General features: G+C 40.9%; 1 protein-coding gene across 7 annotated transcripts in view; it reads right to left on the minus strand.

Annotated features, from left to right (window-relative positions):
• Positions 1-1,771: 1,771 nt before the first annotated feature.
• The window catches only part of CELF2 (CUGBP Elav-like family member 2), a 485,873-nt gene continuing 471,982 nt past the window's right edge, over positions 1,772-15,662 (minus strand). For all 7 annotated transcript variants that reach the window (XM_030217226.1, XM_030217224.1, XM_030217223.1 and 4 more), the window contains 2 exons: positions 3,589-3,758; positions 1,772-2,086 (listed from right to left, as the gene is read on the minus strand). In XM_030217226.1, the coding sequence (XP_030073086.1) occupies positions 3,631-3,758 (128 nt within the window). In that variant the 3' untranslated portion in view covers positions 1,772-2,086; positions 3,589-3,630. The remainder of the gene's footprint in view (positions 2,087-3,588; positions 3,759-15,662) is intronic.

Raw genomic sequence — 15,662 nt, forward strand, 5'->3', positions numbered from 1 at the left:
ACACAGCTTAGCAAACTATGGGCCCCTTTTACCAAGCGGCAGTAAAAGTGGCCCTGCCGTGGCGCCGGCATGTGGGTTTGCCAGGCGCCAACGCCACCCTTTTACCGCCGCCCCGGAAAAAGGAAATTCCGGGCGGGGGATGGAAACGGCAGGGCAGTCGGAGAAACACTTACTGCGCGGCTATTTCCAAGAGGGGGCAGCCATTATTACCGCCTCCTTTTTAGGAGGTAGAAAGGGCTCCCACGCCACCTCGGGGCAAAAAATTTTTAAAAATCCGTCATGATGGAAATAGGGCAGGGCAGTCGGAGAAACACTTACTGCGCGGCTATTTCCAAGAGGGAGCAGCCATTATTACCGCCTCCTTTTTAGGAGGTAGAAAGGGCTCCCACGCCACCTCAGGGCAAAAAATTTTTAAAAATCCGTCATGATGGAAATAGGGTGCGTTGGGTGCAGGTGGTTGTACTGGATTGATGCATGGGAAAGCGGCGGTACTGGTACTTTGTAAAAGGGGCCCTATAAGATCCAAATACTTTAAAAAAAGTAAAAAAGGGTAAAGAGGCAGAAACAAAATTGAATTGAAATGTTTCAAGGGCCTTAACAGTTCAAGACAGGCCTGGGTGAAGAAGGACTAGAAGTTCAATACTTTCTCACCTTAGAGGCTTCTACATATTAGGAAGAAAGTACAATTGAGGTTTGCTTTCACAGCATTGATGTGCAGAGTGGTTAAAAAGTGAAACATGGGCACTTAATACAATGTTTTACAAAAAAAACAGCAAAGAGAAGTAACAAACAAGAACAATTTTCAGGCAACAAGACCACAGGATAGCAAGTTAACAAACATTTTGTAACCTCTTTTTTCCTTTTAAATATTAGGGATTTATACAAAACACATAATAAAATACCCATGTTATCAAATTACTTCTCACATGAAGCACACTGAAGCTGTCGGCAGAAAGTACCTTTGGAATTTGGCACTGTTAACTTCACCGATTTTTTTCCTTCATAAGGAGAAAAAACCGGATCACGTTTTGCTGAACACAAACACGTCTAAAGTTTTTTTTTTCCACAATAAAAAATGACATCAATGCTTCACAAGTCAACACAAAACCTATTCTGGAATATATTCCTTTTTTGTTTGTTTGTTCTCAGGAAAAATGTAGCAAACTTTATATTTTATTTTATTTTACTATTTTTACATTTTTTTTCCTTTGTTCAAGTAAACCGATTTCTTTTGTTTCATTTTCAGACTCATCTTATAAACACATAACATTAAAGACCAGGACTTATGATGAAGCCATAACCTTAATTCACAAAAGCACCAAATGGGGACGCTTCTTCTGTACATTTAAACAGTACAAAATATAAGTATTTTCATGTGCATTAAACCATAGATTGTCTAACTGTGAGTCAGTTCAGCAAAAGGTGACGGAAATAGGTAGCATTTGCCCCAAAACAGGGTAAATATTTTTATACTAATCTACAAAAAGTGGTTTGTATATATATAATTTAATGAGAAAGTGAGCCACCTAAAATGGCCTTATCAAAAAGCTTTACACTGCCTGAAAAAATGTAAAAACTATCATAGAGCTCTAGAGATTTAAAATCAGACAGTTTTTCTCAAACTGTTTTGGAAGTAGTCTGCTTCAGTTAGAAACTAACATTCTGTGTTCCTGGACACATATTGCTATTGGTACCAGTGACCAGGCAGAATGCCAATCCCTGTATAATACTTTCAAGTCTGTTTTATGAAAAAAAAAAACAAAAAAAACAAAAAAAAAATCAAAAACAAAAAATAAAAAGATAAAAGAAAAAAAATGAAATAAACATTTTTTTTGCCACAGGTTTATTTCCTCTCTATAATTATCTAATAAATTTCAAATCTCGTATGAATGCACATTGACTTCTCAGAATTCTTAGCTAGATGAGGTCACATGCAAATTTCAAAGGTCAAAGGTCAGTAGGAGGACCAAATATGATGTGAGATCAGAAAGACATCAGAAACAATGACGGGACGATGAAACTTATTATATTTTTTTGAGACGCCACACATGCTAGGCAAACGATGAACTAACAGGCATGAAGATGTCTAGGGAAAAAACAAGGAAGAGTATAAAGTTACACAGAGTCTAAGCAGCAGAAACAAAATCACTTTTATGGGTGCAGGAAACAAAAACAAACAAACAAAAAAAAAACCATAAACAATGCAAATCTTTTTTTCACATTAGAATCAACAAGCCATTCCCAAAAATTTGCATTAGTTAATAAACAGCACAATGAACAGATTTGACAAAACCTTTCCCCTCCCTCCAGCTATTCCCCACATCCTCTCAAAACAAAACAAAAAAAATCCATGGATTTTGGGAGAAGAAGAAAACAACCCTGAAACAAAACATTTTCAGAACAACAGGGGGGAGGGGTGGAAGGAGAAAAAAGTCACATGACTGAGCTGTAAACATGATAATGGAAACAAACAGAAACCAAGCACATTGGAAAGAACACACAGGAGGAAAAAGTGTGGTCTGTAGGTCCAGAGAAAAACCCTTTCTGCCAATTAATTTGACTACTTCTATTAAAAAGAAAAAAAAAAAAGAAAAGAAAAAAAAAGACTCTAGCTAGTACAGAGAACTGTTCTTTAGATATCCAATAAATTAACAGTAGGCAATAAATAACTTCCATTATTTCTGAGGCAGTAAAAATTTTTGTATAAAAATAGAAATGCTTTTTTTACAAATAAAATTTACAGGCCTGTGGCTTTTTTATTTTAAAAGTATTATTATTAAATTTACCTTTCAAGAAACATCAAGTATTTTCATTCACTTTATTTTATTTTATTTTTTTATAACCCTGTAGCTTTAGAAACAGATCTCCTAAATCTTTTTTTTTTTACATGAATCCTTTCCAAAAATAAATAACAATAATAATTCTTAATAAATAAAATAGATCAGTGAAGTCTTCCAATGACACATCTGTGTAAACCGTAAACTGAAAGGAAAAGAAGGCCCTTTCTGAAACAAATTGACAACGGCCAAAAGAGGTTGCTTTTTGTTGTTGTTGTTGATGTCGATGAATGCTGCTGTGTGGTTTTAAGAGACTGCTTCTTTTAGCATCAGTTTCAAAGTGGGCCACCAACCTTAAGCCCTCATTGCTTTTGCCAGACCAATTAGATTGGGTCCATTAAAACAGCCTCTCTTTCCACCTTATGTGCTCCACAATGACACCATGTACTTGTGGAGATGAATTGCACATTTACAAAAAAAAAAAAAAAAATCTTTCTCAAAATTTCTCAGAATTCTCAAGATGCCATTTAGTTGAAACCATATTAAAAAAAAATAATAATAAAGAGAAATTTAAGCAGAACAGAACACTGTAGCGTAACTTTATAATTACTTGGTAACCAGTGTAAAAATGGCAGGACGAAGGGGAGTAGTAGGAGGAGGAGGGGGAGATGGAAGCGTTAACGTAAAAATAACGCTCTCTCTCTCTTGGGACGATTGGCACTGAGGTTGTCCTCGACACCTCCTCCCCCCCCCTCCCCCTTCTGTCCCTCCCCTCCCCATCATGGAGGATCGGCTGGCTCATGGGACTTACCCTAAAAAGCTAAATTAAGATCAGTAAGCGTCTGGGTAAACATCAGTAGGGTTTGCTGTCGTTTTTGGAGCGTTTCAGCTGAACCTTTAAGCGTTTCATTCCAATCTGAAAGCCATTCATTGCCTGGATAGCAGCCTGTGCAGACACGGGATTGTCATAGCTAACGAAGCCTGGAGAAAGAGAGGAGAGAAACCCGTTAGGTTTACATGAGTAGAGTCCAGACTTAATCTAGCCACAGCTGAGGAGGGATTTGCAAAGTTCCTGTTTGAATACAAAACAAATCGCTGATGTAACAAACCCTTTATCAGATCCTGTATGAGGTCTGAGCAAAATGAAGAGCAGGAGATATGAAGCTGCAACCTTGGAGTCCAACAATTCACAGTTGACCATGAACCAGGCAAATTTTGGCCTGATAGCAATTCAACAAATTTTAGACCTGCTAGATGTAGAGGAGTGTGGTGGCCGTGTTAGTCCACTCTTAAGGTTATCAATAGAAATCAAACAAAATAAAACATGGGAAAGAAAATAAGATGATACCTTTTTTATTGGACATAACTTAATACATTTCTTGATTAGCTTTCGAAGGTTGCCCACATTTGCTTATTTCCGATCTGACGAAGAAGGGCAACCTTCGAAAGCTAATCAAGAAATGTATTAAGTTATGTCCAATAAAAAAGGTATCATCTTATTTTCTTTTCCATGTTTTATTTTGTTTGATTTCTATTGAAGACCTGCTAGATGAAATCTGTTTATTTTCTCCAAGTAGATTTGGGTGAAATTGCAAGTAAATCTAAAAACTTTAGATCAGACAATCCAACAAAATCCATTTTGCAGTTTTAAAAAAAATCTAAATACGTTTTCCTTTCTGCTTTAAATGATTCTCCCTCTTCCACAACAGCTTGAAAGCATTATCTTCATTATTCTAGAATTGATTGACCAAGTGTGTGACACTAGCTGGACCTGAAAACTTTGGGTCTCTGTTCTCCATAATACAGGCTTTGTACAAAGCAGATTTTACATTTTCACAATGAAGGTTGTACAGCATTACCACTAGTATGACGTTTCCAAAAAGGTACCTTCCCTTTCAACAGTTTGCATTCTCTTCACATTTTATAACTCATAGAGGGTCACTACAACTACTCCATAATTTTCTTCAATTCAAAATGGCGAGAACAGTTCGTGAACCTTAAAATACCCCTACGAGAAACCAGAACACTTTTAATCCTTAGAAACAAGCAACTGAAACACAAAGGTAGTCTGATTAGTTCCGTTCAAATTTGTTCCTATTCATTTCCTAGGGATTACAAAATTACCATCATTTGTCTACAGCAACCAACAAGGATGTAAAATCTACAGCCCATAAACCTTTAAATAAGGAGACAGTAATATGAATTACCATTAAATCAATACAGTTCATATACTGTAGATAGACCGCCTGTTTTAATTATGGTTGTTAGACAATGGAGCCAAGCATACATGAAAAGAAAGAATCCAAAAACATGCCCCGAGACAGGACAAATTGGAGGCTGTAGCGTCTTTTATTGGCCCAGCCAAGAGAAAACAACTTGTGTTATGTAAAAACAGGTCCCTTCTTCATCCATCTCTTCCCAAAGACTGCTTCATAATAATCCATTATGACTTCTACTTCCTAGTATCATCCATTATCCTTTCCTTTAATGTTTTTAGTCTCATGCATTACACCAATGGTCTCTAATGTTTCTCATACCTCATACTAACACTATCTGCTTTTGTCTCACCTAGAATGTAAACCACACTGAACCCTGGAAAGGAGATACTAGTGGTATACAAGAATGAATTTAATCTTTTTAAGAGACCCCCAAAGCTCATGGTCAAGATTTTTTTTTTTGTTTTGGATGGTGTACGGCTTATAAAATATTGTCACTTTTCTGGTACCAGTACGATGATCAACGTTTTATTGGATTCATCTACTATGACTAAAGGAAAGAAAATTACCAAGGTAAGAACCTAATTTTCCCGTCCCCCAGTTCTGTTCCAGGCTCAGATCACAGAGCAGGCTAGCATCAGATGCCTTTCTCCTACATTGGGGGGAGGGTCTTCTACATGTGTATCCTCCAGTACCTCTCACTTTGCTGAAACTTGGGCATCCCAACCTCCAGTCCCTGGCTCTCACGGCCTGGATGTTGAGGGCGCAGACTTCGCCTCTTTGGGTCTGTCGGAGGGTGTCTGCCGGGTCTTGCTTGCTTCCAGGAAAGATTCCACTAAGAAGAGTTATTTCTTTAAATGGAGGAGGTTCGCCGTCTGGTGTGACGGTAAGGCCCTAGATCCTCATTCTTGTCCTACACAAGCCCTGCTTGAATACCTTCTGCACTTGTCAGAGTCTGGTCTTAAAACCAACTCAGTAAGGGTTCATCTTAGTGCGATTAGTGCTTATCATTTTCGTGTGGAAGGTAAGCCGATCTCGGGACAGTCTTTAGAAAGGTATTAATCCGCAAGCGAACCTTTTCCGGAGATGCGAAGGTGGTAGAACGAGAGGGCATGAAATGAGATTGAAGGGGGGCAGACTCAAGAAAAATGTCAGGAAGTATTTTTTCACGGAGCGAGTAGTGGATTGCTGGAATGACCTCCCGCGGGAGGTGGTGGAAATGAAAACGGTAACAGAATTCAAACATGCGTGGGATAAACATAAAGGAATCCTGTTCAGAAGGAATGGATCCTAAGGAGCTTAGACGAGATTGGGTGGCAGAGCCGGTGACGGGAGGCGGGGATGGTGCTGGGCAGACTTATACGGTCTGTGCCAGAGCTGGTGGTGGGAGGCGGGACTGGTGGTTGGGAGGAGGGGATAGTGCTAGGCAGACTTATATGGTCTGTGCCAGAACCGGTGGTGGGAGGCGGGACTGGGGGTTGGGAGGTGGGGATAGTGCTGGGCAGACTTGTACGGTCTGTGCCAGAGCCGGTGGTGGGAGGCGGGACTGGTGGTTGGGAGGCGGGGATAGTGCTGGGCAGACTTATACAGTCTGTGCCACAGCCGGTGGTGGGAGGCGGGACTGGTGGTTGGGAGGCGGGGATAGTGCTGGGCAGACTTATACGGTCTGTGCCACAGCCGGTGGTGGGAGGCGGGGCTGGTGGTTGGGAGGCGGGGATAGTGCTGGGCAGACTTATACGGTCTGTGCCCTGAAAAGGACAGGTACAAATCAAGGTGAGGTATACACAAAAAGTAGCACATATGAGTTTATCTTGTTGGGCGGACTGGATGGACCGTGCAGGTCTTTTTCTGCCGTCATCTACTATGTTACTATGACCTGTGGCAAAGCATAAATTTTATGCTGGGAAACTGTTGCTCATGTTTGCTATTGAAAAAATGGCTACTTTTAACCTTCCCTTTCCGTTCTCATCCCCCCCCCCCCCCCCCCCCCCCCCCAATCCCAAATTTGCTCAATGTCTTAATTTGTAGACAGGCTATATTGTGAAATCTTGTTTCTTTTATCAACTGTTGCATCAGCTGAAGACCGTATTCACTGAAAGTAATTTGATAAAATTAGTATATGCTTTTTATATATGTAGGCTTGACTACTGCAATTCTCTTTTGACAGGACTGAGTAAATCCAGCACGGCAAACACAGAAGAAAGCAGACCTCCACGATGGAGAAACCAAGAAAAGAACACAGCGAAGGTGACAAGATGGATGACGCCAAACAAACTTCTACTGGACCAGGGGCGTAGCCAGACACCCAAGTTTGGGTGGGCCTGGACCCAAGGTGGGTAGGCAGAACTCCACCTTGTCCTACAAGTGATTTGGTTTCTCCCTCTCTGACCTGCATGCCATATGGTCCTTCAAACATCTCCTCTCCTCCGTACACCTTTTAAATAGCAGATTTTCACCGGCAGCAAACAGCTGTTGGGAGTTTTTGGCTGGTGGGGCTTGGGGTCCCTGCCAGCCACATTACAGGTGTGCTGCTACTTGGTGGGCCTGAACCTAAAGTGGGTGGGACTGGGCCCACCCCAGCCCACCCTTGGCTACGCCACTGTACTGGACTCAGAAAAAAGTTCACAGAAAGAGTTTATTTAAAAAAAAAAAACTGGAGTCGACATGAGTCGTGTTTCGGCCGTTCAGGCCTGCCTCAGGAGTCCCTGTATGGCAAAGTGCCATTGGTTCTCATAAGGAGAGTCTTGTGCAAACACTGGATTTCTCTCACAACACCTTAGGAAAATGGAGAAAGAAAACTTCTGAGCTTCTTGAGAGTGTGAGCATCACTGTTCTCAAAGCAACTGCTGCAAAATACAACTGCCCACTTAATAACAGGATCTAAGGGATCTGATCATAATACTTCAGTGTTTGCTGATTACGCTGGCTGCCTGTAGCAGTGCGCATCAGCTGTAGTGTTTGGTTTATAAATCGTGCCATCTGGGACGTTCAGTCTGCCTCTGTAGCAAGCAGATAAAATATATCTCTCAACGGGAACTTTGTTCATCACAAAAAATCTTTTGCGACTTCGGATCTTGGTGTTATCATAAGTACATAAGTAATGCCACACTGGGAAAAGACCAAGGGTCCATCGAGCCCAGCATCCTGTCCATGACAGCGGCCAATCTCCATTACTAAACTCTATTCCTTATCTTTTCTCTCTCCTTCTAATGGTCCTATTCCCTTTCTCCAGTGGGGCCTCTTCATCCTTTTCCCAAGTTCCTGTGGGCCGTCAGTTGCATCCCTCTTATTTTTTCACACAGTCCCCAGTTCATCTCACCACAACAGCTCTACTTCCTTTCGCCTCTGTCCCAGGCAGGACCCCATGTATCTCTTCTCCACCCCATGCAGGACCTTCCTCTTTTTCTCGTTATGCTTTTTCAGTGCATTTTAAACAGAGCTCCAGACTCCACTTTCCCTCTGCTCAGCTCGATCGTCTCTACGGAACGGACACCCAATACCGTAATATCAAACTTTCATCAACCAGAAAGTGAACATTTTCATATGGTGGACATTCCCTCTGAAACTCCCTGCCTTAGGAACTTCAAAAATGTTTCTTTGTATTTTGCCAGGAGCCGTTTCTAGTCTGTTAAATCTGTATCTTCGTATCAACCGGAAGCCAACGAAGAGATGCCAATACAGAGGAGATTTGACCAAACCAAGTGTGGGTAACCAACAGGCTTATTTTCGAAAGAGAAGGACGCCCATCTTTCGACACAAATTGCAAGATGGGCGTCCTTCTCAAGTCCATAATGCACGGCAAAAAATAATTTCTATTTTCTACTGTGTGGCGCTAACCAGGAGGTAATCGCCAGGGTATGCGCACCGACAATTACTGCCAGGTTAATGCATGAGACGTTACCGCTTAGTCAATGGGTGGCGGTAAAGTCTCAGGCCAAAAATGGACGTGCGCTAATTTTTATTTTGCTGCACGCCCATTTTCGACAAAAAAAAAAATGCCTTTTTTGCAGGCGTGCTGAAAAATGAACCTGTGCACATTCAAAACACCAGCGTAGGTCATTTTTTGGCATGCCTTAGTAAAAGGGCCCCTTGGTTGGGTCTAGCTGTTAATTTTTAGCAGCACTAAACTGGCTTAAGAGCTTTTGAAATTCACAGCGCCTAACTCAAAGCTGGCTATGTTGGGGGCGTTCTGGGTCCATTTTAACAGCCAGGTTTAGTACATGAATTGGACTGCATAAAAGTCTGTCCTAGTTTTACGCACTACCCCATGGCTACTTAAGTGCTGAATATCGACTTAGGAGCTGAATATCGACTTAAGTGGTTATGTGTTAGTCAGCTCAAAAATAACCAGATAACCAAAGCCAGGACAGGGACCGGCTTTAATTATCCGGGAATAACGCCGTTTGAGGCGAGCAAAATGCTCAGTGTCACTGGCTGAACATCAGGCCTGTTATTTTTTGAGTGACTGGAACAGAACATAGGCCCATTTGTACTGTGCTTGGAACAGTCAACGACTTATCAAGGGACTGATGCAGAAAGGCAATTCTGGATTTTTTCATTGAATACTATCACACTGTATGGGCCTCAATGCTGAGTTACAGTGGATGACGTTGATATAGCCGGGTACCCTGATTGGAAGACTTTTTAACTGATCTCTATAAATCAGCTTGCGGAGCTATTGTTAGAAATATGTAATTTATCCTTAAAATCGAGCGTGGTACCGGAAGATTGGAGGGTGGACAATGTAACGCCGATTTTTAAAAAAGGTTCCAGAGGAGATCCGGGAAATTATAGACCGGTGAGTCTGATGTCGGTGCCGGGCAAAATGGTAGAGACTATTATTAAGAACAAAATTACAGAGCATATTCAAAAGCATGGATTAATGAGACAAAGTCAACATGGATTTAGTGAAGGGAAATCTTGCCTCACCAATTTACTACATTTCTTTGAAGGGGTGAACAAACATGTGGATAAAGGGGAGCCGGTTGATATTGTGTACCTGGATTTTCAGAAGGCGTTTGACAAAGTACCTCATGAAAGACTCCAGAGGAAATTGGAGAGTCATGGGATAGGAGGTAGTGTTCTATTGTGGATTAAAAACTGGTTAAAAGATAGAAAGAGTAGGGTTAAATGGTCAGTATTCTCAATGGAGAAGGGTAGTTATTGGGGTTCCCCAGGGCTCTGTGCTGGGACCGCTGCTTTTTAACATTTATAAATGGCCTAGAGATGGGAGTAAAAAGTGAGGTAATTAAATTTGCTGATGACACAAAGTTATTCAAAGTCGTTAAATCGCGGGAGGATGGTGAAAAATTACAAGCGGACCTTACAAGACTGGGAGACTAAATGGCAGATGACGTTTAATGTGAGCAAGTGCAAAGTGATGCATGTGGGAAAGAGGAACTCGAATTATAGCTATGTCATGCAAGGTTCCACGTTAGGAGTCACGAACCAAGAAAGGGATCTAGGTGTCGTCGTCGTTGATGATACGTTGAAACCTTCTGCTCAGTGTGCTGCTGTGGCTAAGAAAGCAAATAGAATATTAGGTATTATTAGGAAAGGAATGGAAAACAAAAATGAGGATGTTATAATGCCTTTGTGTTGCTCCATGGTGTGACTGCACCTTGAATATTGTGTTCAATTCTGGTCGCCGAATCTTAAAAAAGATATAGTGGAATTAGAAAAGGTGCAGAGAAGGGCGACGAAAATGATAAAGAGGATGGGACGACTTCCCTATGAGGAAAGGCTAAAGTGGCTAGGGCTCTTCAGCTTGGAGAAAAGGCAGCTGAGGGGAGATAGAGGTATATAAAATAATGAGTGGTGTTGAACGGGTAGACGTGAAGCGTCTGTGCACGCTTTCCAAAAATACTAGGACTAGGGGGCATGCAATGTAGTAAATTTAAAACGAATTGGAGAAAATCTTGCTTCACTCAATGTGTAATTAAACTCTGGAATTCGTTGCCAGAGAATGTGGTGAAGGCTGTTAGCTTAGCGGAGTTTAAAAAAGGTTTGGATGGCTTCCTAAAGGAAAAGTCCATAGACCATTATTAAATGGACTTGGGGAAAATCCAGTATTTCTGGGATAAGCAGTATAAAATGTTTTGTACATTTTTGGGATCTTGCCGGGTACCTGTGATCTGGATTGGCCACTGTTGGAAACAGGATGCTGGGCTCGATGGACCTTTGGTCTTTCCCAGTATGGCAATACTTATGTACTTATGTACAGAAACGCCGCCACCATCTTGGCCTGACAAGAAAGTATATTGCCGGCACGGATGGCAGAAACATCTTTTTGGTAAACAGTCTGTTTGAAGATTTTATAGTTCTATCATTAAATACAACTGAACTCATTACATTGTGTTTTTTTTTTTTTTACAGGGGATGATGATTCTTGATACAGTCAGGGGGCGAAACATGACGTCATGTCGAATATATTAAAATCCCCTTGAAACTGACGTACCTAACATAAGTGAAAACGTTTACCAAAACTACTTTTCCTAAGTTATATATTGGAAATGCACAAGACAACTTAAACAATTAAAATAATTAAAGAAGTGAAGACCGGTGACGATAGGAGAGTGGTGGCTAGGAACATTTACTGCTCCACAACTCCGTTTGACTGAGGTCTTCAAAGAATAAAGAACTGATTTAAATTGAATATACCACATAAGCACCACTCTATGATATCATTGATTGTATATCAATAGCTTATGTTTAACTGCGGAGCTTCATTCTTACTTTGTCGACAGAAAGAAATCAAGGCATTCTCATTGTAAAACTGACCCCAATAGCTTAATCCCTTTTGTTCCTACACCCTGTAAATGGAGGGAACCAGACCAGGAGGAAACTCAGGATTACAAGAAATTGGTGTATAAAACCCCCCTGAAAATTCACTTCAGAGCTCAGTGAAACCCAAATTTGAAAAGTGTGTGTAATTGTAGGGGAAACAGCTGCCTGCATGAATCTGTGTCTTTGGGAAAGTCATAGTATATATTTCAAAGAGACTGGACCCACCTGATTTTTCTCAGTATGCACTCACAATTTAGAGGGATTATGTTGGAAACATTCAATCGCTGAACGAGCTTGAGCTGCTCTATAATAATTCTACAATTCAGGGACCCCCAACCCACCACATGCGTCGTCTCTAAAAAGGATCCTGCGAGAAAGCCTGGGCTTACTGCCACTCCAAATAAACATATGCCCTGGAGAGAAGAAATAGCCTGACGAGGAACCTTAAGTGGTAACACCTGAAATAAGTACAACAATCTAGGTAACAAATTCATCATAATGGTTGAGATTCTATCAAACCAAGTCAAAGTTTGATGTTTCCAATGTTCCAGGTCAACCTTGATGGCCAAAACCAACAGGGTAATTAGCAGCATACAATTTTGAATAGTCAGATCTCAGCCACCCCCCAAGATAACACAAATCTTCCAAGACTCAACAAAAGGGACAGGAATGCTACAATTGCAATAAAGTGGGTCCATCTATAGTCAGATTAAGAACTTCAGTTTTACTCATATTGACTTTAAGCCTTGAAACTCGAGAGTAAGTCTTCAATACAGATATCAATTTAGGCAGGGTAGTGATAGGGGATGTCAAAGAAAGTAACTCATCATCAGCAAACAAACTTATTTTATGCTCATATTGCGGAAGCCAATGGTTCTATCACCAAGAAAAAAAGAAAGGGAGACAATGGACATCCCTGCCTCATTCGCCTGGAGAGGGAAAACATAGCGGAGTTTCCTCAAGTTACTCTAACACAAGCTGTAGGTTTAAAATAAAGCTGCAAGATCCAGGTCCTAAATGAAGTGCCAAGATCCATGGTAACTAAAACCCGATCCAGGAATCGCCAATGGAACCTGTAGAGACTGCCAACCAGCCTTAGAAGATATCTAGTTTAAATTAATAGTTTTACGAATATTAACAGCAGCCTAGTAACAAATTCGACCTGAACAGGGTGGACAAGATTTGGCAACACATTACCCGGCCACACAATTAGAACCTTGGACAAGAGTTTTATATCTGCATTCAGAACCGAGATAGGATGATATGACAGACAATCAGTTCTATCCTTTCCCTCTTTTGGGATGACAGAAATCCAGGACTCCAGCATTGAGGAAGGCATCCGAGCCCCATCTCTCACCCCATTCATAACATTTGCTAGAAGAGGAGAAAGCTCAGGTGCAAAAGTTTTATAAATTCCAAAGGACGTCCATCCAAGTAATGAGATTTCCCCGTAGCCATGGATTGTATACTTTCAAAACTTCTTCAAGGGAAACCATTGCTTCCAGAAGTTCCTACTGTGTCTCAAAAAGGAAAGGTAGATTAGAGGAGCCCAAATAAGAGTCAAGAGTAGCATCCTGTATCTCTTCATTCCTGGAATACAACCCCTCCAAAAATTCTCTAATTAACCCCGTTGTATCCAGCAGGACATAATCTATGCGGGAATATTTCCCATGACGAGAGAAAAAATAGGTATAGTCTCTCTGAGTGCCATTAAAATCTCTCCAAGCAACAAATAACCCCAGCTAATGTACAAATAAGTTGAAAGCTTTTGTAACAGGTTTATCTCTTGCAGAGCGAGTACCTGTGATGTCTAAGGGGGGCAGACTCAAGATGAAAACGGTAACGGAATTCAAAAAATGCGTGGGATAAACATAAAGGAATCCTGTTCAGAAGCTTAGCGGAGATTGGGTGGCAGCACCGGTGGTTGGGAGGCAGGGCAAGTACTGGGCAGACTTCTACGGTCTATGCCCCGAAAATGGCAAGGATAAATCAAGAAAGTAGCACATATGAGTTTATCTTGTTGGGCAGATTGGATGGACTGTACAGGTCTTTATCTGCCGTCATCTACTATGTTACTATGTATAATGGGATTCAAACAAGCATTAAAATCCCCTGCACAAATCAAGGGACCTTAGATAAAACCAAAAGCTGAAATTTCACAACCGTCAAAAACTCATCTTGGCCAGCGCTTGGTGCATATATACTGGCCAGAGTCAATTCCACTTCATCCACTTGAACCTCAGCCAATACCACCCCTGGAGGTCCCTTTCTCACCATCTCAACCTGAACTTTCTGTGAAACACTATGATCACACCTCGCTTTTTAGAATCAGATGTGTCAGAAACAAACAGTATATGTGAGTACGCTCTATGGTTTAGTAGATACTCATGTGACTTAAAATAAGTCTCCTGTATAAAGGCGATCTGAGCCCTTTGATGTAGTTATATATTATATGGATGGAGGGTTTTTCAAATAAATCACCCTGAAGGGAGCAGTGGGGTGTTAACCCAGTGATAGACGAGACTTTTTTCCCCCCGTCTCTCCATATACACATAGACTTCCACGGTGAACTCTTGGTCCATTATTTGTTGAATTAAGACCATTCACATTTAAGGTAACAATATTCACAGCAGATGACATAATAAAGAAACACTAAACAACACAGGAAACAGCCCATCCCACCACACCTCTAATAAAAAAAAACTGAGAAAAACAACCCTCTCCACCTCCTGGCTTAAACAAAACAAAACAAAAAAAAGGAGCAGATAAGCAAAATGAAAACAACACAACCTACCCACCCAAGGGAAAAACAACCCAACCACACCAGAAGCCCACTCGCTACCATACCCCCCCCCCCCCCAATACTCCTGAATCATCTACCACCAGTCAAAGACAAGGAGGTTGACAAGAAAAACCCTTAAGGAGAGGAAACTCATTCCAACCCTGCAGGGGATATCTAACTCCCCTTCCTACCAATGATGAAAGAATCCAAGAAACATCTCGCATACTAAACTTTGCAAATTCAAATAAAATAAAGTAGAGAGGTGTGGTAGCCGTGTTAGTCCACTCTTAAAGGTTATCAATAGAAATCAAACAAAATAAAACATGGAAAAGAAAATAAGATGATACCTTTTTTATTGGACATAACTTAATACATTTCTTGATTAGCTTTCGAAGGTTGCCCTTCTTCCTCAGATCGGAAATAAGCAAATGTTGGTAGATGACCGTATATATAAGTGAAACATCAAAGCATTTCAGTGACAGTCTAACAGGATGGGGGTGGATAGGTGAGATATGCATGGAGACAGGAGAGTGACAAACAGAGCAGTACCACTTTATGGTTTATAATGGGCTAAAAAACCCAGATCTTTGTTAAGTCCTGTCTGGTGGGTGTCAAAATATTTAATCATTCTGACTTCAAAGGTCTTACGTTCCTGTATTGTTTTAAAGTTCCCTTTTAGGATTCTTACCATGAAATCACTGGTACAGTGTTCTGGTTTTGTAAAGTGCTGCCCCACAGAGGTGACATCCTGATTGGTACTATGAGAAATGCTTATTTCCGATCTGACAAAGAAGGGCAACCTTCGAAAGCTAATCAAGAAACGTATTAAGTTATGTCCAATAAAAAAGGTATCATCTTATTTTCTTTTCCATGTTTTATTTTGTTTGATTTCTATTGATAAAAAATAAAATAAAGGAACCCTTTCTAAAGAAGAGAAAAAAGGACCCTCAAAAGGATTGCAATAAACAGGTCCAAAAATAGTAGAAGCAAATATATCTGAAGATAAACAGTATATTGTGACGGAAAGGTCAAAGCCCTCTATGAGCACAGAGCAACCATCACAGCTAAACAAGCAACAATGAAGTCATTGGCTATTATAGC

The sequence above is a fragment of the Microcaecilia unicolor genome, chromosome 10 (assembly GCF_901765095.1).
Source record: "Microcaecilia unicolor chromosome 10, aMicUni1.1, whole genome shotgun sequence".
NCBI classification, from domain to species: Eukaryota; Metazoa; Chordata; class Amphibia; order Gymnophiona; family Siphonopidae; genus Microcaecilia; species Microcaecilia unicolor.